A 25,445-nucleotide genomic window follows, 5' to 3' on the forward strand; every position below is an offset into this window, starting at 1 on the left:
TCACTGCTTTATAGACCAATGCTCTTTGTCTAACAGGAAAGCAAGCCAAACTAGCTGTTTAGTGAGTGAGGCATGGCTGAGCAGTGATTCTAATGGTTGAGTTTCTTTTGTATAAGTGTAGCTTTCCCCTTTGCTTATACACTATAAAAAGAAACGAGCTTCATTTTAAGAAATGCAAAGCAGCAAAATATGTCCATTATTTGTTTGTCCTTCCAAAGTTCTCCCAATCCTAGATAAAATGAAATATAGTGGTACCTCTACCTAAGAACACCTCTACTTACGAACCTTTCTAGATAAGAACCAGGTGTTCAAGATTTTTTTGCCTCTTCTCAAGAACCATTTTCCACTTACAAACCCAAGCCTCTGAAACTGTAACTGGAAAAGGCAGGGAGAAGCCTCCGTGGGGCCTCTCTAGAAATGTCCTGGGAGGAAATAGGGCCAGAAAAGGCGGGGAGAAGCCTCCATGGGGCCTCTCTAGGAATATCCTGGGAGGAAACAGCGTTGGAAAAGGTGGGGAGAAGCCTCTGCGGGGCCTCTCTTGGAATCTCCTGGGAGGAAATAGGGCCTCCACCCTCCCTGTGGTTTCTCCAATCGGACACATTATTTGCTTTTACATTATTTGCTTTTACATTGATTCCTATGGGAAAAATTGCTTCTTCTTACAAACTTTTCTACTCAAGAACCTGGTCACGGAACGAATTAAGTTTGTAAGTAGATGTACCACAGTACCATGGGAACCAAGCTCCAAATGCAATACTTTCTTTAATGGATGTATTGTATTTAAGGAACCATAAAAACTGTAGATTGAAAGACTCACTGAGAGAATTTTTAGAAATCAAAGCTATAAAGTGTGGCTTGATGGCATATATCAGAGGTTTCTTCAATATCTTATTTATTATTATGTTTGACAATTACATTTATTTGCCACTCATCTCTCTGTGGGGCTACTCTGGGCAGTTATACAAGTAGAATGTAAAATTATTAAAAATGTAAATGGAACTACTATAAAATAATGAAATACCAAAAACAAAATGAAAGTACAGCAATATGAATTAAAAGATGGGCAGGGAGGCAGCAGGATGAACAAGGGGGGAGGTGGAGTCTGCTATTAATCTAATAGCCACCTCCAATGTGGTACCCCAGAGCACCAAATTTGCACTGAAAGTTGAAAGAAAATGCAGGGCATCCTTCACAACCCATGCCCACAGTGTGGTAGTAAAAGTTTTAGTAGCCCTTCACTGAGGCAGACCTTACCCTGGGGGGGGGGGGGAGAATATTCCAGAAAGCCAGTACTGAGGCAGAGAAGACTTCTTGATCCAATCGCCCACAGTTTCTTGACAGACAGGATACATAGCAGGTCTCTTCTATTGACACTAGCAGGATGCACCTGATCTAGTAGGATGAGATGGTTTGTCAAGTAATCTAGTCTCATGCCATGGTGGGCTTTAAAGGTCATAACCAATACCTTAATCCTTGAGCTGATCTGGAAGCAAACCAGCAACCAATGCAGCTCCTAGCATAGTGGTGGAACATGGGCCAATCTAGGGGCCTCAAAGACTGCTCACGCTGCCACGCTCTATACTAGCTCAAGCTTCTGAATGCATTTCAGGGGTAGCCCTATGTGGATTGAATTACAGAAGTCCAAACAAAAGATTACTAGGGCTTGCGTGACTGAGCACAGGGAATCCTGATCCAGGAAAGGCCACAGATGGTGCACAAATCAATGTTGGGCAAAAGGTTCTCCTAGCCATGCTTTTCACTTGCTCTTTGAGCAGGAGTATGCAATCCTTTCCTTTTCAACAGGCAATTTGCTAGCTACCAGATTTGTTCTTTTGTATTTTACTGTGTACATGCTATTTATATGTTAGTGGCAACTATCAGGAGTATTTGTCAAAACATATTGTGAAATAATATAAAATTAATTGGTTTAATCAGTTATTTTCATTACATTTATATCTTTTACAATGATAAATTGGAAATAAATCTACCATAGTAGTATACGTAATATTTTCTCAAGGACCACATAATGCCATTATGTCATACTTGTGAACTGATTAGGAGTCTGTTGCTAGCTGTGAATTGCAATAGTCTAAGTTTGGCTCATAATATGGAGAGAATCAAAGCTCTATGGTTGAAATTTGTTCATATGCTAGACCTGCTAGAGGAAAAAAATAAATTAAAAAAAAATAAACTGGTATAATAGATATCAATAGATATCAACATTTGATTAGGAGATTGAAATACTTGCATTCGGTATTTCTAGCAATATTTCTGGCTTTCTCTAAAGCCAGAGAAAGAAAGAGTAACATGGCTATATCCTGCTTTTGGTAATTTTAATAAATTGAAGTCTATATACAATTTTTCTCTTGGTGTTGTGGGTGTATATATAAATTATTTCAACCATGATTTGACATTTCCATTGTTGCCTGTAGCAAAATGTTTTGCTACCTATTGTAACTAGTAATATTAAATGTCACCCACGTGAAAGACACAATGCATTACAAATTACAGTATTTCAGTATACTTTTCATCTATCTGGAAATAAAATATGATGGGAATAAGATAAAGAATAGTTTGAGTTTTTCAAATACTGTACTCCCCAATTTGACAGCCTAATAATTTTGGCCAATGTTTAGATATTTATCCAGGCCAGGGCATTTACCGTAGTTTGGCCACTCAAAACAAATAGTGTGACTCCAGATGGCATACAAATATCTTCTACAACAAACTCAAAACACAGTAAAAAAAACTACATACCACATCAGTGTTGTATCCTGTAATGGCTACCTTGTAACTCTGTAAATAGTTTGTTCCTCTTTCAGCGCTGTCTGAGCCCAAGCAGGAAGTCGCTCCTGATTGGCTCAGACGCGGCCGGCTCTGGCTTTGGCGGGAACCGCAAATATATAAAAGGAGCGGTTTCTCCAGCCAGAGTCAGTCGGTACTCGCTGAATTGTCACTTTACCTTGCTGAGCTGTCACTTATTCTCTGAGCTGAATAAAAGTACCGATTGCTCCAAACCCTGTCTCTGGGTCTACTTCACTGGCGACGAACGGACGGAAGAAACTTCGCGTGCAACATGGACAAAATCCAGATCGGCCAGGCTCTTCGATCCCGAGAAATCGACATGGGACGAGTACATGGCCACCTTCGAGATCTTCCTCGAGGCGGCGGGAATGCAGGACGCCGAAGCCGATCGCAGACGGGCTATTTTCCTTAACTACTGCGGCGCAGAAATCCGCAGACTAGCCCAAACTCTCATCGAACCAGAACAAGCAAGAGCCACAGCGTGGGACGTCCTACAACAAAAACTGGCGAGCCACTTCAAGCCGACCAAACCAGCCATGGTTTTTCGGCATCAATTCCACATGATGGTTCAGAGGGAAACCGAGTCGATCAGCCAGTTTACAACGCGGCTGCGAACGGTACTTGCTCAATGCAAGTTTAAAGACCCGGAAGCTCGCCTCACCGACGCCCTGGTTTTCGGCATGAAAAGCAACACGGTGAGAAATAAACTCCTCATCGAAGAAGAGCCGACTCTACAAACCGTAATTAAACTGGCGCAAACTGCAGAAGCAGCCGACGCGGCGGCGAGAGAATTGAAAGAGCACGGAAGGCGAGAACTCATTGCAAAAATCGACTCCGCGTCTCCCAGCGCCGTGGAAACAGACAACCCCAGCCAACAAAGTTCCAGCGGAAACAACTGCCTCCTGGTGCAAGACCAGCCGAGACACCTGAGAGCTACTCACCCAGCCCCCTGCGCGGGCTGCCGGGGAAATCACCAGCGCCATCGATGCCCCTTCCGAGACGCTACATGCCGCCGTTGCAACCGGAGAGGCCACATCGCCATCGCATGCAGAGCAACGGCGCCAGAGGACACATTTGCCACACCGCAATACCAGCGACCTCAAAACCAGACCCCCCAAGCGCGAGAAAGGAGACCATTCCGCAACGCGGGTCAAAGGAACTACTCAACCGCTAACCGCGACTACTATAGAGGTAACTCTCAATTTTCCGTGAATAACACGGCAACCAAAAAGGGGGCTAAAATTGTTATATCACTGTTACTCAATAACCAACCTTGCTCAATGGAGCTGGATACGGGCTCTAGATATACCATCATGCCCTGGGAAAAATTTAAACTGTATATGCCTAATGTATCTAAGGCTGACCTAAATCAAACCTCTTTGGTGATTAGAGACTTTCAGGGGGGAGTAATCTCGGTCTTGGGAACAGCAAATGTACCTATCGCATTCAAGAATGTTAAATGTACCCTTCCCATGCTTATTGTAACAGGGGCCAAGCACTCTCTTCTGGGTTTAGCATGGATGGAACCACTGGGAATCGAGATTTCGGGTGTGTGTAATGTAAACTGTTATGATATGCCTAACTTTGTGAAAGAGTTCCCTGAAGTGTTCAGCCCCACACTGGGATTGTATAAGGGGCCCCCTATATCTTTCTCTATTGACCCCAAGGTCCCACCGATCAGACTAAAACCTCGCAGGGTCCCCCTGCCGCTCCTCCCCAAACTAGACATACAGCTGGACAAACTCATTAGCCAAGGTATTTTGGTCCCTGTGGAGCAGGGGCCATGGGAAACTCCCATAGTTACCCCTCTGAAGCCAGATGGCTCGTTAAGAGTTTGCGCTGATTACAAATCGACCCTAAACAAGGCACTCCAACACCACCCCTACCCCATCCCGGTTGTGCAACAACTGCTACACTCCCTGGGGGAGGGGAAAAGGTTCGCAAAGATCGACCTGGCGCAGGCTTACCAGCAACTTCCGGTCGATGAACAAACAGCAAACGCTCAAACAATTGTAACGCACAGGGGGGCTTTCAAATGCACGAGGTTACAGTTTGGGGTAAGCATAGCCCCAGGAATATTCCAGAGCATTATGGAACGCCTATTGTCAGGGGTAAATGGGGCCATTCCATACTTTGATGACATCTTAATTGCAGGGGAAAACCAGGAACAAGTAAACAAAAGAATAAGGGAAGTACTTAAGAGGTTACAGGACAAAGGTTTAAGAATCAAGCCTGATAAATGTGTCTGGGGAACCAACAGTATAGAATTCCTAGGATATAAAATAGATAAGGAAGGTATCCACCCCACAACAGAGAAGCTGAGAGCAATTAGAGAAGCCCCAGAGCCACGAGATAAGAATGAGTTGCAGGCATTTTTGGGCCTCCTTAATTTTTATTCCGTTTTTTTAAAGCAGAAGGCAACAGTAGCAGAGCCTCTCCATCGTTTACTCCAGAAGGAAGCCCGCTGGACATGGGGGAAAACTGAACGTGAAGCTTTTTCTCAAATAAAAAATTTATTAACCTCTAAAAGTGTAGTAGTCCAATATAGTGCTTCACTACCCATTAGGCTCACGTGCGACGCTTCGCCGTACGGCATAGGAGGAGTCCTAGCTCACGTTCTACCTAATAAGACAGAGGCCCCAATAGCATTTTTTTCTAGAACCATGACCAGCACAGAAAGGAATTATAGCCAGTTAGACAAGGAGGCTCTAGCATTAGTGGCAGGGGTAAAGAAGTTTCACAATTACATTTTTGGAAGAAGCTTTGAGCTAGTCACTGACCACAAACCCTTACTAGGCCTGCTAGCCCCCAACAAGCCCACTCCACCTTTCATGTCTCCAAGACTAATCAGATGGGCTCTTTTCCTCTCAGGGTATCAGTATGAGCTCACCCACAAGGGGGGGAAGGAAATCAATCATGCAGACGGCCTAAGCAGATGCCCCATAGCAGACTTAGTGGAAGACCCTGTTCCTTCCACAGATGTGTTAATGATAGAACTCGAGGAAAACCCACTAACCACAGCAAAAGAGGTAGCTGCACACACGCAGCAAGATCAAATCCTTAAACAAGTGGTGAACTGTGTTCTAAAGGGATGGCAAAATGATGTTGTGAAACCTGAATTGTGTGATTTTAAAAACAAAAGACTTGAATTATCGTATGTAAAAGGTTGTTTACTGTGGGGGGATAGAGTGATCATTCCCAAAAGCCTAAGGGGAAAGGTACTCAAAATGTTACATGTGGGTCATCCTGGGATTGTCAGGATGAAGAGCCTGGCAAGGGGGCATTTATGGTGGCCAGGGCTGGATGCTGATATTGAAAATTGGGTTTCAAAGTGTGATCCGTGCCAAGAGTCACGACCCAGTCCCCCCAAAACAACTCCGGCTGAGTGGGAACAGCCTGCTGGTCCTTGGTCTAGAATCCACATTGATTTTGCTGGCCCAGTGGGGTCTCAGTATTTTTTAATAGTGGTTGATGCTTTCTCCAAATGGTTGGAAATAATAGCAATGAACAACATAACCACAAGTGCCACTATCAAGGTATTGAGCAGACTGTTTGCATCCCATGGTTGCCCAGATCTCTTAGTGTCTGACAATGGGCCACAGCTAACAGCCAGGCAATTCGAATTGTTCCTAGATGGCCTAGGGGTCAGGCATGCCCTCATCTCGCCTTATTCGCCCTGGGCTAACGGATTGGCAGAACGTTACGTACGGGTGGCAAAGGAGGCATTGCGCAGATCAGGCCCTGGGGATGTGCAACAGAACTTGGACCAATTTTTACTCACCCAACACATTACCCCTAACTCGCACACACATGTAAGCCCTGCAGAGTTATTGATGGGAAGGAAGTTGAGGTCACCACTAGACAGGTTAAACCCAAGGTTCTGTGTTAACAATAACCAAATGTGTACAAAACCTGAAAGAGAAATGTATTTGGGACAAAATGTATATGTAAAAAGTTTTGATGGAAATGTAAACTGGATGAAGGGAATTATTGTTAAGCAAAATGCACCTAAGACCTATATTGTTAAACTAGAGGATGGTCGTTTGTGGAAACGACACATAGACCACATTCGGAAGCGAACAGAAAATCAATTGCCACAAACCGCTGACATGGACTCTCCCCCTTCAACAGACTTTAGTACGTTGCCCGAAATAAGAGACACGCAAAGAGACTTATCGGGCCAGGGGGAACCATCCAGCGACGCCGAACCATCCTCGTCCTCCGAAGCCTTCGTTGGGCCCGCCAGGCCAAGTCCGCAACACCGGGAGAACAGCGGCGAGCCATCCTCCACAGTCGGTGGCGAAGGAGAAATTGAACTGCGCAGGTCAGCGCGAGCTCCTCAGAGGCCCCACCGATTGGACGACTTTGTCACATGGCTTTCTTGATGGATGTGTCCAACTATGAGGGGAGGGGTGTTGTATCCTGTAATGGCTACCTTGTAACTCTGTAAATAGTTTGTTCCTCTTTCAGCGCTGTCTGAGCCCAAGCAGGAAGTCGCTCCTGATTGGCTCAGACGCGGCCGGCTCTGGCTTTGGCGGGAACCGCAAATATATAAAAGGAGCGGTTTCTCCAGCCAGAGTCAGTCGGTACTCGCTGAATTGTCACTTTACCTTGCTGAGCTGTCACTTATTCTCTGAGCTGAATAAAAGTACCGATTGCTCCAAACCCTGTCTCTGGGTCTACTTCAATCAGAAACTAATTAAAATAATAAAATAATAACTTGGACTAAACTATACTGTAACTCATTCAATTGGAAGTCTATTCATTGTGACCAAAAGGCCTAGAGAAAGAGCCATGTCATAGCCGCTTTTCTAAAGGCAAGAAGGTTCAGGCCCAGCCATTTATTGGGGAAAGATTGTTCCAAAAGGCAGGTCCCAGCTCTGAGAAAATATATTGCTAAGGTCCAATAAAGTGAACTGGAGTGCACCCTCCTTTTTGGAAAATCTCTGGGACAGACAAGGTCCTACAAATACTGGTCCTATGTCATGAAGGATCTTTGCAAATAATAATCAGGACATTAAATTATGGTCAGAATCTAAAACGCAGAGATTGCACTCCATCAGACCACCAAGCTTTCACTCACCTATTTTACATCCTTCCTTTAATCTGTTTCAGACTCAAAAATACATCTTCCTTCCTATCTTATTTACTCATCTGGCATTCCAAATCATAATCTTCCACATGCCTTACTATAGCCATCAACTGATGGCCTCATAGATGTTAACTTGCATCACTTAACATGATCAATCAAGGTTGTCATGTAGCATTTTTTTTTAAAGTAAGATAGAGAAAATAGACTTGTTTCCATAACAGAGAATTTATCAGTTTGGGCATACTGGTGGTAGTATGTCACAGATGCAATCAATGCCTAATTGTAACGTTAAGGGTCCTTCATGCTATTCTGTGCAATTCAGAATCTGAAAACTACTATGCAGACAAATAGACTGCATTACTCCCACCAAGTAGGAGACACGCGCAGATAGTTGAGACATCCTTAGGCTATTCCACCCTAAGGATACATCATCAAAGGTGTTAAGTATACGTCACTACAAATGCTAACGTTTGCCATTTCCTCCGCGCTTTATGGGAGCTGTACACGTGGCACTACTCTTCCATTACTTTGGCTTTACTACTGGCTCTTGAGAGACAGTTTCTTTTCTTAGAACATGCCGAAGCGCCCTTTTTTTTTTTTGCAATGTTGCCATGACAACAACGGGCACGGGGACCGATAAAAAAATGAAGAGTCGGAGTGGCGCGAGGGTACGATTTCTCTCCATATGAGGAACGTTACTCTGCTACCGTATCTGTGAGAAAAAATTCCTTCGAACTTCGTACTGATTTGAAAATCAGGTTAGGGTTGAAGGTGGGAATCCCGCTCTATTCTAGCTCAGGACTCCGCGGACAGGGCTGAGCTTTTCGGAAGTCTACGCAAGGCACTCTCACTCTGAAAACTTCCTATCTCTATCTTGTAGGGCAACAACCAACCCAGTCTCACCTCGGAGCTAACGGCGGCTCAATCCATGTGGTCCGGAGGGGCGGGCCCAAGCAGGTCCCGGAGGCGATTGGTTGCGCGGTGCCCCTCCCACTTTCTCGCAGAGCCCTTCAGCGAAGGGACTCAAAAGTGATTTGAGCCCGCGTGGGTACCTGGGTCGCGCCTTTCCCACAATGGCGCCTAACGGCGATTTAATGGGGGTCGCCGAAGATGTTGCTGATCAGGTGAGAACAACCCTCCCCCCCGAGTTTGAATGGTCTGGCCCGACACGCTCTCTTTCCGCGAATGAGCCAGGGACGGGGGCCCTATCATCTTTTCCTCGGAGTAGGGGGGGAGTGGCGCATCACGCCCATTTCGCTGACCCTCCCCATCGCATTTTGCCCGCCTCGAAAGTTGACAGGCCTCGGTGTACCCATGCTTGCCGGCAGCGGGGATGCGAAGCGGTCCTGACTGCTTTCTGTGCGTAGCCTGACATAACAGGCTGCCTCTGTAATGAGATGAGGCGCGAATCCCTCATTGAAAAGAGTGTCTTCTTTTGGGGGCTCCTGCCCCCCTTTTTTTTCGGGGGGAGGAAGGATGAGCTTTCCACCCACACCTATTATCCGCCTTCCCTTGCCCTCCTGGAGCCCACAGGTCGTTAAATCTCTCAGCGAGGCTTACGGAAGTGTGGAGCGTCTGGGTTGCTTATCAGAAAGGCTGAAAATAAATCTCACCCTGTCAGGATCGAGTCCTCCTAAATGGGAGGACTTCAAACTTGGCAACGTTTAAGACTCGTGGACTTCAACTCCCAGAACTCCTCTGCCAGCTATGCTGTGCTGGAGAATTCTGGGAGTTGAAGTCCACGAGTCTTCAGGTTCCCAAATTTGAGGGACCCCTGTCGCGCGCGAGCTCTCCCGAGTCCCAGTTTCCTTTCGCGGGTGATTTTTAAAGAGCTGGTTCTCACCTTTAAAGCCCCACAGAGCACCCTCCGTTATTTACTCTCTTGAGGGCATATTACCCTCCCTACCAGATCGGATGGGACAGATGAGTTTACTTTATTTATACCAGCCCCCCTTTATTGATTTTTCCAAGTAACCAAGCGAGAAACACACATTCCTCCTCCTCCTCCTCCTCCTGTTTGCTCCACAACCTTCTTGTAAGGTGGGTTGGGCTGAGATGACTGGCCCAAAGTCACCCAGAATGGTTTTCATGGCTAAGGCAGGTGTGTCCTTTCCCTCAAATCTAGCCATGTACCTGAGAAGCATGCCTTTTCTGTAGTCCTTACCTTATAGATCACCCTCCCTCCATGATTTTACCCAAGCTCTGTGATAGAATGAAGCTGATTGTGGGGCACCTTAAGGGTGACTGAGGCATTGGGTTTATTTTATTTTATTTTATGGTTTATGATTTTGTAGTTATTGGGTTTTATTGTTGTGAATTACTAAGGTGAGAGAGTAGACCTGCAAATCTTTGAAAGAAAAATAAAATTATTCCAAAATGAGATTTCAAAGTGTGTTAAGTACATTGTCTTGGTTCTCTGAGAACGGCAGTGCAGGGCACAAAGGGGACTTGGAAAAAATTGCTGCCTTCCCAAAGCTAAATGCTCAACAGAGGTGAGATTTTCTGGCTTGCACCTCATCCAGCTCTGCTAGCCACCTGTGATGGTGACTCTTTGTCAGCTCTTGTGGTTTAGCCTGTGCATTTGCCATCTTTTGAGAAAGATGCTGAGATTTTGCAAGACATGCACTCAATGTCTTATTTGAGGTTTTTGTTTCAAATGGTTATGAAATCCACAGCTGAAACTGATACTGTCAAAGAGTTGCAGTCTTGTGCTCAGAAAACTGGTTCTGTGACACTTAAGCACTATAGAGCATCTTAAGTTAAAGCAATACTGTACTGTATATCCGTATATTGTTTATTCTGACATTTACCTTTTTTTATGGCCTTCATGATATGCATGAGAGCTATTTTGGTGTAGTGGCTACCATAACAGGCTAAATACAGGGAGACACTGAATTCTAGTCCTGCCGTGGGCACAAAGCCTGCTGGGTGATCTTAGGCCAGTCATCATCATCATCATAGTAATAATAACAATAATAATAATAATTTTTATTTTTATTATTATTATTATCATTATCATTATTATTTATTAGATTTGTATGCCGCTCCTCTCTGAAGACTCTGAGCAGCTCATACTCTCTCAGCCCTGGGAAAAAGACAGTGGCAAACCATTTCCAAAAACTTGCCAATGGCAAGGACTAGTCTAAGCAATCACCAGGAATAACACTGACTCGAAATGCACATATGCATAGATGTATATGTTATAAGTGTCTCAAAGTGGCTGCCACCACCATATTGTGTTCAAGCTGCGTCAGAATCATTTATCTATGTCTTCTGCATTTAGGCAATACTACCGTAGACTCATCTGTGCAGAAGTAATTCCATATGCCACAATTGCAGGTTATTTCATAAACCTAATTTACACTGTGTGCTCAGTATAAGCACGCACTGTGCTTTTCCCGCTTTAATTACAGTGGGCATGGGAAGGTAAATTGCATATGTAAGCATAGACTGGGATGCTTATTTACATCACTGATGATGATTATGGAGCCATGTAAGGTGGTTTCAGTTCTTCCAGATGAATCTGCAACTAAAGAATGTGATTCTAATGTTTGTATAAATCTGTCTGCTTTAAATTAGATATGTCAATATACCTTACTCTAGGTTTTTTTTAACAGATAACGTTACAAATGTCTTTATAGACATACACATAAGGTATTTTCATAGTGGAAGAGTTATTCTCTTAATCTTTGAGGTATACTTAGCGTGGAAGACAGAAGCATGTACTCAAAGCTTGCTATGTCCTGCCTTAGAGTCTTCTGGCAATCAGCACATTTTTAATATGAACAATTATAAGTTTCCTATGTTATTTTAAAACATATAATATAGGCCTTTCTGAAAAAAATAAGCATGCACAATATGAATGCTATACTAGGATATACAGTATTTTTCAGAGTATAAGACACACTGGAGTATAAGACACACCTTAGTTTTGGGGGAGGAAAATAGGGGGGGGGGGAAATCTACCTATCAGGGCCGGGATGGAGGTGCCAGCCCCACAACCATGGCCATCGCAGCATGTACCGGTGCTGTTGCCAGCGTGGTGTACAAGAGAGAAAGAAAGAGAGAAAGAAAGAAAGAAAGAGAGATTTGTATTTCTATTTGTATTACCCGTATGTCTTTGCATTAATATTTGCATAAGTAATATTGAGGTCCACTTTGTTCAAAACATTTCTATATGAGAGAAAATCAGATTTAAGATAGTAATAAAGGCTATATAACATTTACCACCCAAATTGGGTTAAAAATAATTTCAAATACGAATCATTTAATCAAAATTTTGAACATATTTTGTATCTTGCTAAATGTTGCTGTCCTACTATTACTGGTATATTGCTATTAAGTGCAGATATTGAAGCAATCTGAATAAAACTGGGAGAGGATAAGTAGGATCAGATTCTTAACAAGCTACTTATTCAGATTGTCCGTTTATCTATGTTATCTATCTGTCTTCTATCATCCATCCAGTGGTATCAGTTCAGGAATTGTATGATTTCAAATGGAAACCCACATGCCTGCATTGTATCTATTATGTGAATTCAGTGTTTATTATACTGATATTTTCCTTTGCTTACCATAAAGCTTAGTTAATAGTCAACTGAAAATCTTGGAAACTCGGTAAAAAGACAAATCAATGAATAAGTGTGTTACCAGAATTATAGTTACGGTAGTACTGCTGACTAACAATTGAGCAAAAATAGTTGCTCTCTGGATTCTGGATAAGAGCCCACAAGTTACATAACTGGTTTTAGATAAATCACAGATAAGTGAATATATTCATTCCTTTGATCAGAGCCTCCAGATCACTGTTTAAAATAAAGAATTGGTTCCTAGAGAAACAAATTTTTAAATAAAGCAATATCAAGTAGAGCAATCTCTTTGAAATCTAATTGTTTCTTAATTCATTGTTGTATATTCAGATATTTGTAAATGCTGGTTCTTTTGTCTGATTTTGCTGGATAACAAATGTCAAAATAAGCAATTTATTTTGAGTCAGAAGTAGAGCTAGATTAAATATATTATTTTTTGAGAAAAGAAAGACTTTCTAAAGTAGGACAAATGGTTTATTAATTAGAGTAAGACATTAAAGTATAAATATCCTTCATGATTTCTCCTCACCAAAGCAGATGGCAAATACCATGCAGAAAGATATTTATAGTGCTATTAAAACTCTATTTTACATTCATACTCACCTTATGGATAATTATTGAAGAACATTTAAGATCATAGAACAAAAATGACTGTGTTAATTAGTAATTGGAAGCAGCTTATCTGAAAACAATGGATTTAGAAAGCAGTGAAAAGAAAATCAAGACTTAAGTAATCTTAATTGTTAATTAGACAGCCATTGATTCCAAAGGCCAAGCTTCCAGGACCTACATGTTTTTTGTATTGGATATACATGTCTATCAACTGGATCTAAGAACAATATAATACTCAGAATTAAGAGCCAATTATATATTACATCTTGTCTCCTATATACTGACCCAATCTGCATATACAACTACAAATCTATACACTTTGGGGATACTAATTCAATACTATAAACCAGCATGTGGAATTTCGTTTAGCTGTAAATAAAGTCAGTAGGTTAGTGGTCATATTTAGTAGGAAGGAAATAATGAAAAGAGCTGGAAAAAAATAGCAAAAATCAGCCAGAGGGTATTGTGTGTTTAATTGACAATTTTCATTGTGATCATTAAACTCCATGCTGATTAAAATCCATAGAGATGAGAAATGGTCTGACTCCCACAGTATCTGCCTGGCTGAACCAATCTGGCAGGGTTGAAATGCTCTGGGTTCCTTCAATTAAACAATGCCACCTATTGGCACCTGGGAGTGTGCTTTCTCTATAGCAGCACCTGCACTCTGTAATGAATTTCCCCTCCCTACTCTAGATTTGAATGACCCCCCACCCCCCACCCCACTGATATTTCAGATCTGGCTCCTAGCTCAGGCTTTTGTTGCTTTTTTTTCTTTCCACCCAAATTTGATATCTACAATCTTTGTTCCTTTTTGTTTTGTGTTGGTTTCTTATTCTAAATATTTGTAACAGTTTTTAACCATGCAATATCTCTAGTAGTCAGGTATATTATAAAGTTAATAAAGAAATATCATCATTATGATCTTGCTGACTGTGTGAAAATGACCATCAGTAAATTTTAATCTTGCTTTATTCACTTGTATTCTGTTACATCATCTCATTTTAAGTACACATATTAGAAAGAACAAAGCATTATTCAGGTGAAGTAGGAAAAATAACAGCAGAGTGGTTAGTAGTTTAGCTTTAGTTTGCTTCACTCAGCAGTTTGAAAGTTGAGGTTTATGACTTTTTCCTAATCTTAACACTAAGTGACTTTGCATCAAGAGTAAAGCTGTATTTTATGCATCTACCGGTATACTGTATATAAATTAAGCAGGTGTAACTGCTTTTTAATATTCAAATATCCAAAGATCACTTGACCAACTTTGTTGTTAAAATTGACTTATCTTCTTATAGCTCTCTAATGCTATTCCCCTCTCCCCTATTCTTCCAGTTCTTGCGCGTAACAAAGCATGTATTACCTCATGTGGCTCACCTCTGCCTAATCAGCACATTTTTGGAAGATGGCATCAGGATGTGGTTCCAATGGAATGAGCAGCGGGACTACATCAACTTAACTTGGGGAAGCGGTGTACTTTTAGCCACACTTTTTGTGATAATCAATATGTGTGGACAGCTGGGTAAGAACTCTTCTTTGGTGGCCTTAGGAAGAACGCTGACAATGAGGTGGTATCCTCCATAGACTCTGATGCAGAAATTGGGGCTAGGTTTTCATTGTTTTTGATTGTTTTTTAGGATACATTTTGCTTATCTTCAAGAACATCTCTCTGAATGTAAACTAGACTGTTCTGTTTTACTGCTAGTGAATTTTCATGTCTCTATTTGTGGGACAACAGGATGAAACCAGAAGGCTTGGAAAAATTGGGCTGGGAATAGCAGTTAATTAGAGGAATGAATTTACACCCACCCCCCTTTTCAGGCTGTATTAAAAAAAACCAGTTTGCTAAAATGAATGAGTATTTTACTCTAATAGAATATCTGCACAGTTCATTTAAAATGTTAAAAAAACACTAAAGTGATGGATAGAATATTGGACATGAGAAAAAATGAGACACTCTAAATTAGCTCTGTATTTTATTGTCTTGGTGCATCTCTTTTACTGTTAGCAAAGGTACTTTTTTCTATTTTAACTTAGTGTGTGTTTGTTCTAGCTAGAACATTTGTAACTATGCATCCTACCTTAACCACCCTAACTGGAATGGATTTTCATTGCTCCAGCATGAAGCTTATTGCAGAAGGTTAACTTAAATTGCCCTGAGTTTCTTGGAAGTAGAGTAAGTTTAAAAAATTAGTATGGGTTTGTTTGAAGGTTAATAAACTAAGGATAACTCTACATTTATTTTTGAAATTTTAGCAAACCCCCCCCCCCCAAAAAACAGGCCAAAATTTCCTTGACTCAGATTAGGTCTGGATCCGTGCTCTTGTAGGAGCATTTGCCTTTGCTTTCTAAGATGTTTTTTCTAGTATGGCCAACTTCTCCAATGCACCTCTTTCAAGTCTTAATCAGACTCTTTTTAATAACCATTCTAAGTTATGATGATGTTGATAAAAAAGTGACTTACAGCTGATCCTCAGACCTCTTGGGCATGTGATCAAAATTTGGGTGCTTGGCAACCTTTATATATTTATGATAGTTGCAATGTCCCAGCAACCACAGTAAAAAAAAAGTTTTAAAATCAAGTGCGAATCAATAAACCATTGCATCCTTTAGCAATGGAAGTTATCCCAAAAGTGTTGTCAATTGAGGACTTCCTGTAGATGGTTCAGTCAATATGAAACAAAATCATTGTGAGAAGATAAATTATTTGTAGATTTTTGAAAGCAAAAAATATTAATACAGCTATTTTAAAGCTAGATATTAAAAGCTATTTAAAGCTAGATAAAGTTAGCGGGTCTGCAGCTTGGGAGTCCTCCTATATCCACAGCTGAGGTTAGAACAACATCTCACAGCTGTGGCTAGGGGGACTTTCGCACAGGTTCACCTGGTGTGCCAGTTGCGGCCCTATTTGGATAGGGAGTCTCTTCTCACAGTCACTCACGCCTTCATCATCTTGAGCCTGGATTACTGCAATGTGCTCTACTTGGGGCTACCCTTGAAAAAGTTCAGAGATTTCAATTAGTCCAGCATGCAGCCGTGCGAGCCGTGATGGGTGTACCGAGACACCCCCATATTAGTCCAGAACACTGTGAGCTGCACTGGCTTCCGATCAGTCTCCGAACACAATTCAAGACATTGGTTATTACCTATAAAGACCTACATGGCTTAGGATCAGATTATCTACCAAACTGTCTTCTGCGTCACATGTCCCAGCAACCGATTAGGTCACACAGAGTCGGCCTTCTCCGGTCCATCGGCCAAGCTATGTCAGTTGGTGGGACCACGGGGAAGATCCTTCTCTGTTGCGGCCCCGGTCCTCTGGAACCAACTACCCCCAAGAGATTCGTACCGCCCCCACTCTCCTCACCTTACGAAAGGCATTGAAAACACACTTATGCTGGCAGGCCTGGGGCCATGAACGATAGTTTCCCCTTTGGCCTATAGTATAAATGATGAATGACTGAATATTTTTTATACTGGGTTTCATTTTTTACTTGTTTTTTATTCTATGTATTGGAATATTTTAATCTTCATTACTATTTTATTGCTGTAAGCTGCCCTGAGACTGCTAGGGCAGCATATAAATTTGAAAAATAAATAAATAAATAAAATATTGGGAAGAACCATAAAAGAGAGAGTTTCTGTATTTTGATTTCATGAAACATTATGTTCCTCTTTACCAAAGTCATTCTTTTTTCTCTTTTAGCTGGGTGTGTGCTTGTCCTAGCAAGAAAATTTGTTCCATATGCATGCTTTGGCCTATTTGCAATTATTTTTATGCAGGTAAGTTGAAAATTACACAGAATAATATGCAAATCCCACAGCCAGAATGTGGGCTGCAATTCATTCACAGGATTTAGTTCCATAATCATATCAGAGTTTAATATATACAGGACTCATACAGACTTCTATACTGTGAAAATCTATAATATTACAGCTATCTGTAAAATTATCAACTAACTTTGGTTAATACATATTAAATAATCAATTGACCATGCTTTTTCTCTAGAGCTTCTGGGTGTTTTAGGAGGAGAATGTGTACAGAACGTTTTTTCATGATTCTTGTGATTGTTACTATGTTATTCTGGATTGTTTCTACTTTCATCACAGATTAATTATGTGAGAAATAATAATGCCAGAAATCTTGTGCAAAAGGGTATACTGCTAAGAACTAAGAATTTTGCTAGTCATCTTCTCAGGAGTACACTGCTCAAAGAGTAAAGAAGAAAAATATTTCTAAGCTATGAAAAATTGATTGCAAAGGAGAGGATGGGGTACAGTGTTTATATGCGGTCCATATGTAAGGTAAAAACAGAAGGGCTCTCTTATACAATAGAAGTGGCTGCAAAAAGCAGGGTCTTGTAGATGATACCACCTGCAACTGCTTTTGTGAACAGAGCATTTTGTTCTTACTTTGCACATATTTGATCTGCACGTACCATTAGGATGATGCTTGCTATCTCCTATGGTTCATTACACTTTGTCCTATGAAAATTTGCCAGAATTGAATAAATCCCATTATCTTAGGACACCATCAGGCTCCTTATCATTAGATTATTATCGTAGCCTTTTTGAATTTCTCAAACCATGATGTTACTGGGTTGTTGTTGGTTTTGTTTTTTTCTTCTTCTTTGCCATTACTCTATTTTTTGGTATAAGATGCACTTTTTTCCCTCCTAAAAGAGGGTGGAAATATTGGTGCATCTTATACACTGAATACAGGCATTTTTGGCCTCCTGAAGCCCTGACCCAGCATCTCATTTTGGTGAAAAATGGGCCTGCTTTTCACAAAAACGGGGGCACTTTTGCCTTTTCCCAGCCTCCAGAAGAACTCGTAGGCCTCCCAAACCCTCTGCATGCAGGGAGTGTAGAGCGTTTGGGAGGTCTGCAGAGTGCTCCTGGAGAGGACAATTTTTTTTTCTTGCTTACCTCTCCAAAATCTGGTGCGTCTTATACGCTGGTGCGTCTTATAGTCCGAAAATACAATATATATCCACAGTATATGTTTATAGATACAGTGGTACCTCTACCTAAGAACGCCTCTACTTACGAACTTTTCTAGATAAGCACTAGGTGTTCAACACTTTTTTGGCTCTTCTCAAGAACCATTTTCTACTCACAAACCCAACTCTCCAAAACTGTAACCGGAAAAGGTGGGGAGAAGCCTCTGTGGGGCCTCTCTAGGAATCTCCTGGGAGAAAACAGGGCCTCTACCCTCCCTGTGGCTCCCCCAATTGCACACATTATTTGCTTTTACATCGATTCCTATGGGGGAAATTGCTTCTTCTTACAAACTTTTCTACTTAAGAACCTGGTCACAGAACAAATTAAATTCATAAGTAGAGTAACTATTGTACTTTACAGAACAAGGCACAATTAAATGTCAAATGCCTTTTTTCTAAGATTTAAACAGAAATTTTAAAAAGTGACTAGTGTTTGATTTATATAAAATAACAAATATCCAAACAAAGTCTTATAGTTGGCAGTGAAAAAGGAAGAGAAGGGAAGATGCAATCCACTTTTTCTCACTATGATTTCTTTGCTTTTTAATTTCAACAGTATTTTGTGTCTTTTTCTTTTTTTCTGCTTTTTTTGCATTCAATTTGATTTTTCATACTCTTTGTATTTCAATGCTTTAATAATTAATATATTTAAATTTTACTTTGTAAAAAAGAAAAGTGTAATATAATGGTGGTGTTGCACCAGCAGTTTGGGAACCCAGGTTCTACTATCTAAATCTAGATGGAGGAATTAAACCATGCTTAGCTATCACTTCTCTGCATTTAAGATGGCTACAAATGGGAAATCTCCCACTCAGTGGTCTCCCCATTGCTGCAGAATTATTTAAGGAATAGCTCTCCCAACTGCTTTTCATTCAGCTGCTGTGCTTCTGATCATTTAGAAAAAAATAGGGAGATGCCAATTTATTAGCCATTCCATGGATGACTGAGAACTCAGCTGAAGATGAAAGAACCAAGCCTAAATCACAGATAAGTTGTATGAATGTGTCCAGTTAATGGGCACAGTGATACTTTGTTAAGGAAAAATGATTCCTATTCCAAAAGTGAATACTGTACATGAAATCCTGCATTACGGTAATTGTTTAATGACTAATCCAGCCAAAATGGTAATTGGTGTCCACATAGTTACTATCTTCCAGCATATGTTTGTTTTTCAGATAATTGTCTACAGTATTTTATGGGACATCAAGTTCTTAATGAGGTAAGTGAAGACCTAAAGCACTGTCTGTTCTATCTTCCTAAGGAGAACTGGTTAGATATTTTGACAAAGATTCCCCACCCATATATTCATACAAAGCAAGGGTGCTAATTTTAATTAATATTAAACATTTTGTGTGTTTAAATTAATTTATTTATTTATTTATTTATTAGATTTGTATGCCGCCCTTCTCTGAAGACTCGGGGCAGCACACAAGATACAAATCTATACAACAACAAATCTAATTAATTAAAAATTACTACTAAAATCCCATATATATTAAAATCAGTGATATATATTAAATTTATGCCCAAGAAGAGCTTTGTTGCCAGTCTGGTGATAGAAACAAATGACTGTGAAATGAATGGCAGAGCTAAATTGGTCTAGTCCCATGATTGCCAACCTATGGCACGTGTGCTAGAAGGTGGCACGCATGCAGCGTCCTCTGTGGGCACTTAGTCCCAGTGAGCCATCGGCCCAGTTCAGCTGCACCACGCATGCGCACATGCCTCCCACCAGCCAGCTGGTCTTTGGGTCTCTACCACATATGCCTGGGGAGTGGGGGCATGCGTGGGGGATGTTTGGGGGTGCACACATGTGTGCATGCAGGGGCGCGCACACATGCACGGGGCACATGTGGGAGGGGCCATGGTGCATGCAGGGGGATTTGGGCACACACAAGCACATTCGCACATGCTTTGGGCAATCAGTCCAAAAAAGGTTAGTCATTACTAGTCTAGCTCCAAGATAGCATTAGCATTTAGACTTATATACCACTTCATAGTATTTTTACAGCCCTCTAAGCAGCTTACAGAATCAGCATATATTGCCCCCAACAATCTGGGTCCTCATTTTATCCATCTGGGAAGGATGGAAAGCTAAATCAACCTTGAGCCGGTGGTGAGATTTGAACTGCAGTGCTGCTCTCTAACCATTGCAAAACCCCGGCTCGGCAGCAGCCGAGCTACTTAGCAACAGCTAAGATACATAACTCAGTAACTCAGTGGAACTTGATCCAGCTGCCTTGTGATTTTTGCCCTTCAAAAGATTTCCTCTAGAAGCTCCTAGCTAAATTCTGTTTCAGTACCTTTTATTTAGCATTCTTGAATTAAATTTGTTTCTATGAGTCACTACCTATTGAAAGAATGTCAACGCTGAGACATTACCCAAAGCATATACAACTGAACTTTTTTTACCTTTAACTCTTTAATACATTAAGGAGATTATTGACTATACTTGTGAAGGTTCCCATTCTGCTGTTATGGTGACTAGTCCTTTATCTTTATACCGCCTAGGCCAGAAATTATACATTTTACTTCGTGATATATGCTATATAAGGGGGGGGGGGCACATCAAATCCTTCACAGTAAACAAGGTTAGAAAGTATTGTCTTTCCCAGAAAATAGGATCCTATTTTATATATATAAAACATTGTTTACTGTGAAGGATTTGATGTCCCCCCCCCCCCCCAAATAGTATATATCACTAAGCAAAATGTATAATTTCTGGCCTAGGCAGTATAAAAGACTAGTCACCATAACAGAAAGCAGAATGGGAACCTTCACAAGTATAGTCAATAATCTCCTTAATGTATTCAAGAGTTAAAGGTAAAAAAAGTTCCGTTGTATATGCTTTGAGCAATGTCTCAGTGTTGACATTCTTTCAATAGGCAGGGGCTCATAGAAACAAATTTAATTCAAGAATGCTAAATGAAAGGTACTGATATATATACAGTTCTATATATAGAACCCTGAGATAAGCGCTTGGCCTTATTGCCATGCACTCAAAAGCCTGATTGGGCTTATTATCAGGGGATGTCTTATTTTGGGAGAAACGGTAATAAAAGATTACTAGGGAAAGTCTAGGTGCCAGGTACTACTTTGATACAAATTATGACATTTGATATTTCTATTCTGGCCTGAAGAATGATACTGGGTCCCCCTCCTTCCCCTCATTCTTGTTTATAGGAATTTGGCTCTTGGGGGTGGATTGCTTTTGTTACTTGCAGAATCTCGCTCTGAGGGGAAATCTATGTTTGCTGGAGTTCCTACTGTGGACGATATCTCACCACGGCAGTACATGCAACTTGGCGGCCGGTTACTCCTTGTTCTCATGTTCATGACACTCCTGCATTTTGAACTCAGTCCTTTCGCTGTGAGTGGCATGTCATTTTGTTTATTTTCTGTCTAAAGAATTGCCAAATAGTCACTCTACAAGTACGTAGTTTGCAATCATTTGTTTGCTATTGTCCAAAGTTATGATGGCACTGAAAAGACTTATAACCAGTCCTCAAATTTGCAATGCTTCCGCCTCCCTGGTGATCATGTGAACAAAATTCAACCACGACCTCCACCAATCTTCACCCAACCTTCATCTGGGATTCCTTTCGCTTCCTGCTTAATCACCCACATGGGCCAAGAGAAACACACACACATTTACACAAGCTGCTCACACAGAACCATCTCCCCACCCCCACCGATCTGCCCAGCTGGAAAGCAATGGCCATAACACTTAGGCATATATACTGCTTTATGGTGCTTTATAGTCCTCTTTAAGCAGCCTACAGAGTCAGCATATTGCCCCCAACAATCTGGATCCTCGGAAGGATAGAAGGCTGAATCAACCTTGAGCCAGTCAGGATTGAACTCCTGGCAGTTGGCAGAATTAGACTGCAATACTGCATTCTAACCACTGTGCCACCATGGCTCATGGAAAGGTTGGGGACCACTGTTTTAGAACTTAAACTCCATCTGAATTTTGACCCTATCTTACGACTCTTGCTAAAATGTATTTTTAAAGCATCTAAATTTCAGAATGATTTAGAACCACTAAATTACACTTTGCTGTTTTAAAGATTTAAAGTAAAACTATAGTAAATCACACACACACTTATACACATAGAAATAATATAGAATAAGGAGTGACAGAATTTATTTCATATTTTTATTTTGTCTTGTTTTAGTACGTTTCAGGCAAATTAAAATTCTGAAATTGCATCTTTAGTATATTTGGGATGGGAGGGGGGAATTGCTATTAAGGCAAGAAGCTGTAAGGAGCTAATGTCCTGCATTTTCTTTTCCTTTCCCAGATTTTCCAAGATATTTTTGGCATGGCTCTTATCATTTTTGTAGCCATTGGCTTCAAGACCAAGCTTGCTGCTCTTACTCTGGTCATCTGGCTTTTCATTGTCAACCTGATCCAGAATGCCTTCTGGCACATGCCCAACTACAGCCCCCTTCATGATTTCCTCAAGTATGACTTTTTCCAGACCATGTCGGTCATTGGTGGCCTGCTACTTATTGTGGCATTAGGACCTGGGGGAGTTTCCATGGATGAGCACAAGAAGAAATGGTGAAGATGGACTCTCTAGGGTTTAGTAGAAGGGAGGGAGAGAGTTGAGAGTGAAAAGGGAGAGGAGATAAACTACTGCTTTTACAACCTGTGTAATCTTTGTCTCTCTTGAGATTTATCATAGTTCACAGTTGCCTTATCAGGGTAGAAAAGTTTTTGTTTTCCACCCTGTTTGAGACATGTAAATTAAAATCAAATTATATATGAATATGTATTGATCTTGTGGTTTTTAAAATTTCCACCTTCAAAATCCCAAAACTTCTTGAAGCATCTAAAAAAAGATTACACCATATTATTCAAATATATCTTCAGACAGGGAAAATGAAAAGTGACACAAATGATTTTTTACTATCTTTGGATTTAAGCTAAAAATTGAAGCAATTTGGAATGACTTAAAAAAATTGAAGCAATTTACAAAATGAATAAATTTTACATTGTTGAAATAACTACAGTGCCGCTTTAAATTGTGGGAATAATAAAATATGGAAAAATTCAAAGAGAAGCACTTTTTACATCTGCTGTACCATCCGTTATTTTAATTTCCTGTGTTTTCAGAATACAGATAGAAAATTGCATGACTATGCCTGCATTTCTTCCATATATATTATCACATATTATAAAATAAATTACTATTGGCTGATCAGTGTCAAAAATAGGCCTGATCCAGCTTGGAGCGCATAGAAAAAAAATGACCCCTCTCCACACAAACACTCATGGGAGGGACAATTGAATAGAGATTCAAAATGCTGCCAGTTCCTCCATTCTAAACCCCTTTCCACTTCTCTCCTGGTCACGTGACCCAGAGTGAACCATGTGCCATTGTGCTTCCTGGGGCACATACATATACATAAATGCCACATGAAAACAAACACATACGGGTATCCATGATTAAATACTCCCACATACCCATATGTATCAATTAATATACACATGTATCAATTATATACACAGAGGCAACACGTTTTTTCCTTCTACAAAATATAATGCACTCTCCTCTTGGAGCCATTAGTGGCAAAGGGGCTGAAAAGTAATTCTGAAACCATGCTCTGCATGCTTCCTCTGGCTTGTTAACTGACAGCACAATTAGTCATGCTAAGACACTGGACAAAATCTATAAGAGATTCATTGTAATTTTGCACTTCAATTGACAAAGAGGTCTGCTAAACTTTAATTGGACTGGGATTGGCCTACTACAGCATATCTAAAAACAAATGTACGTTTAAAAAATGTTATTGAAATGGTTTTCTACAAATGCTGTTGGGAATCGTAACTGATAAGCAGTGAGCAATATTTGCTCTCCCTTCCAAAGTTAGTTTTTAAAATATTGTAAAAAGGAAAAGAATCTTAAATGCATAATTTGTAAACTTTTTAGTATATAAATAATATATATGGTGTTGTGTACAGAGTGCTGTACTATCAAATTTGCGTGCTGGTCACTGATCGGCTAAGGTGCAACCGGCAAATTCGAAGAGCTGCCAAAGCTGTGCCTTCAAGGCAGCCACTTTATAAGCAGCTTCCCTTGAGCTCGGCTCCATTCTAGTTACTGATACAGCTTGTGTTTAATAAATAATAACCTACAGTTACAGTGTCTTGTGCATCCTTTGCCGATCTAACATATATGTAACTATATGTATATATAGTTCGCACTAGAACAAGGACAGAAGCACCAGCCTGAAGATGACGAGTGGGACCTTGTCGAAAGTCGCCAGAAATCTCTAAATCCTACACGGGAAGAAACCCGAATATGCTAAGACCTTCATATATATATATATGAAGATAAAAAGTTAAGCCATCCAGCCTAATTTGATTTCCAACGGGAATTCTTTAAGTAATTGATATTTTATCACAAAATATCATATAAACTATTCAGAATAAAAATGATAAAATATCAATTACTTAAAGAATTCCCGTTGGAAATCAAATTAGGCTGGATGGCTTAACTTTTATCTGAAGAGTTTTTTAAAATGTTCAATAAATTTTATCACACCCAATTTTTTTTTCTTTTTTAAATGCTAAGCCCAGTTGCTTGATGCCCCCTATGCTAAATTAAGAGAAATTTTGAGAATGAGTTGGAATAAATACCCCATAAACCTAATCGGAGAGCCAGTTTGGTGACCAGATCAGATATATGGGAAACTAAGTTCTAGGCACAAGGCCAGTTGAGTGACTTTGGGCCAGTCACTTTCTTTTATTCATGGGAAGAAGGCAACGGCAAGCTCCTTCTGAAGAAGAGGGGATGTTTATTTCTTTCCAATTTTCTGTTAGTTCAGGCAGTCGCCAAGACTCCAAAGCACTATAAACAAACCCCAAATACCCCACAAGCCCTTCAATAGAAGCTTATTTGTTAAAAGCCAGCAGTGGTTAGAGTGCAGCACTGCAGACTATTTCAGTTAACTGCTAGCTGTAGTTCAGCAGTTCAGCTCTCACCACCAGCTCAAGGTTGACTCAGGCCTTCCATCCTTCCGAGGTGGGTAAAATGAGGACCCAGATTGTTGGGGGCAAGAGGCTGATTCTATAAAAGTGTTTCCCAACCTTAGCAACTTGAAGATATTTGGACTTCAACTCCCAGAAGTCCCCAGCCAGCATTGAAGTCCAAATATTTGCCAAGGTTGGGAAACACTGCTATAAATGATCTCTGTGACAACATGACAAGCAATTTTGTTCTCTTTGCTGATGATGTTAAACTATTTAATACCACTGACAATACTTCTACCCTTCAAAAGGACCTTGACCATGTAGCTGAATGGTCTAACAACTGGCAACTTCAAATCTCTACC

General features: G+C 40.7%; 1 protein-coding gene across 1 annotated transcript; it reads left to right on the forward strand.

The window, feature by feature from the left end:
* The first annotated feature begins 8,900 nt into the window (after positions 1 to 8,900).
* LOC139161854 (surfeit locus protein 4-like) lies at positions 8,901 to 24,247 on the forward strand. The gene is made up of 6 exons (XM_070741499.1): positions 8,901 to 9,021; positions 14,434 to 14,620; positions 16,805 to 16,881; positions 19,277 to 19,320; positions 21,285 to 21,471; positions 22,406 to 24,247. The coding sequence occupies exons 1-6, from the start codon at positions 8,971 to 8,973 to the stop codon at positions 22,670 to 22,672; spliced, it is 813 nt and encodes a 270-aa protein (XP_070597600.1). The 5' UTR covers positions 8,901 to 8,970; the 3' UTR covers positions 22,673 to 24,247.
* The last annotated feature ends 1,198 nt before the right edge of the window (positions 24,248 to 25,445 follow it).

This window comes from Erythrolamprus reginae, chromosome 2 (genome assembly GCF_031021105.1).
Source record: "Erythrolamprus reginae isolate rEryReg1 chromosome 2, rEryReg1.hap1, whole genome shotgun sequence".
NCBI lineage: Eukaryota > Metazoa > Chordata > Lepidosauria > Squamata > Dipsadidae > Erythrolamprus > Erythrolamprus reginae.

Bases quoted from the DNA above. Each gene is read 5' to 3' on its own strand.
- LOC139161854 (XM_070741499.1), top strand. From the start codon at position 8,971: ATGGCGCCTAACGGCGATTTAATGGGGGTCGCCGAAGATGTTGCTGAT. The intron at 14,621-16,804 runs GTAAGAACTCTT...TTTCTCTTTTAG, and splicing joins CAATATGTGTGGACAGCTGG to CTGGGTGTGTGCTTGTCCTA. The intron at 19,321-21,284 runs GTAAGTGAAGAC...TCTTGTTTATAG, and splicing joins GACATCAAGTTCTTAATGAG to GAATTTGGCTCTTGGGGGTG.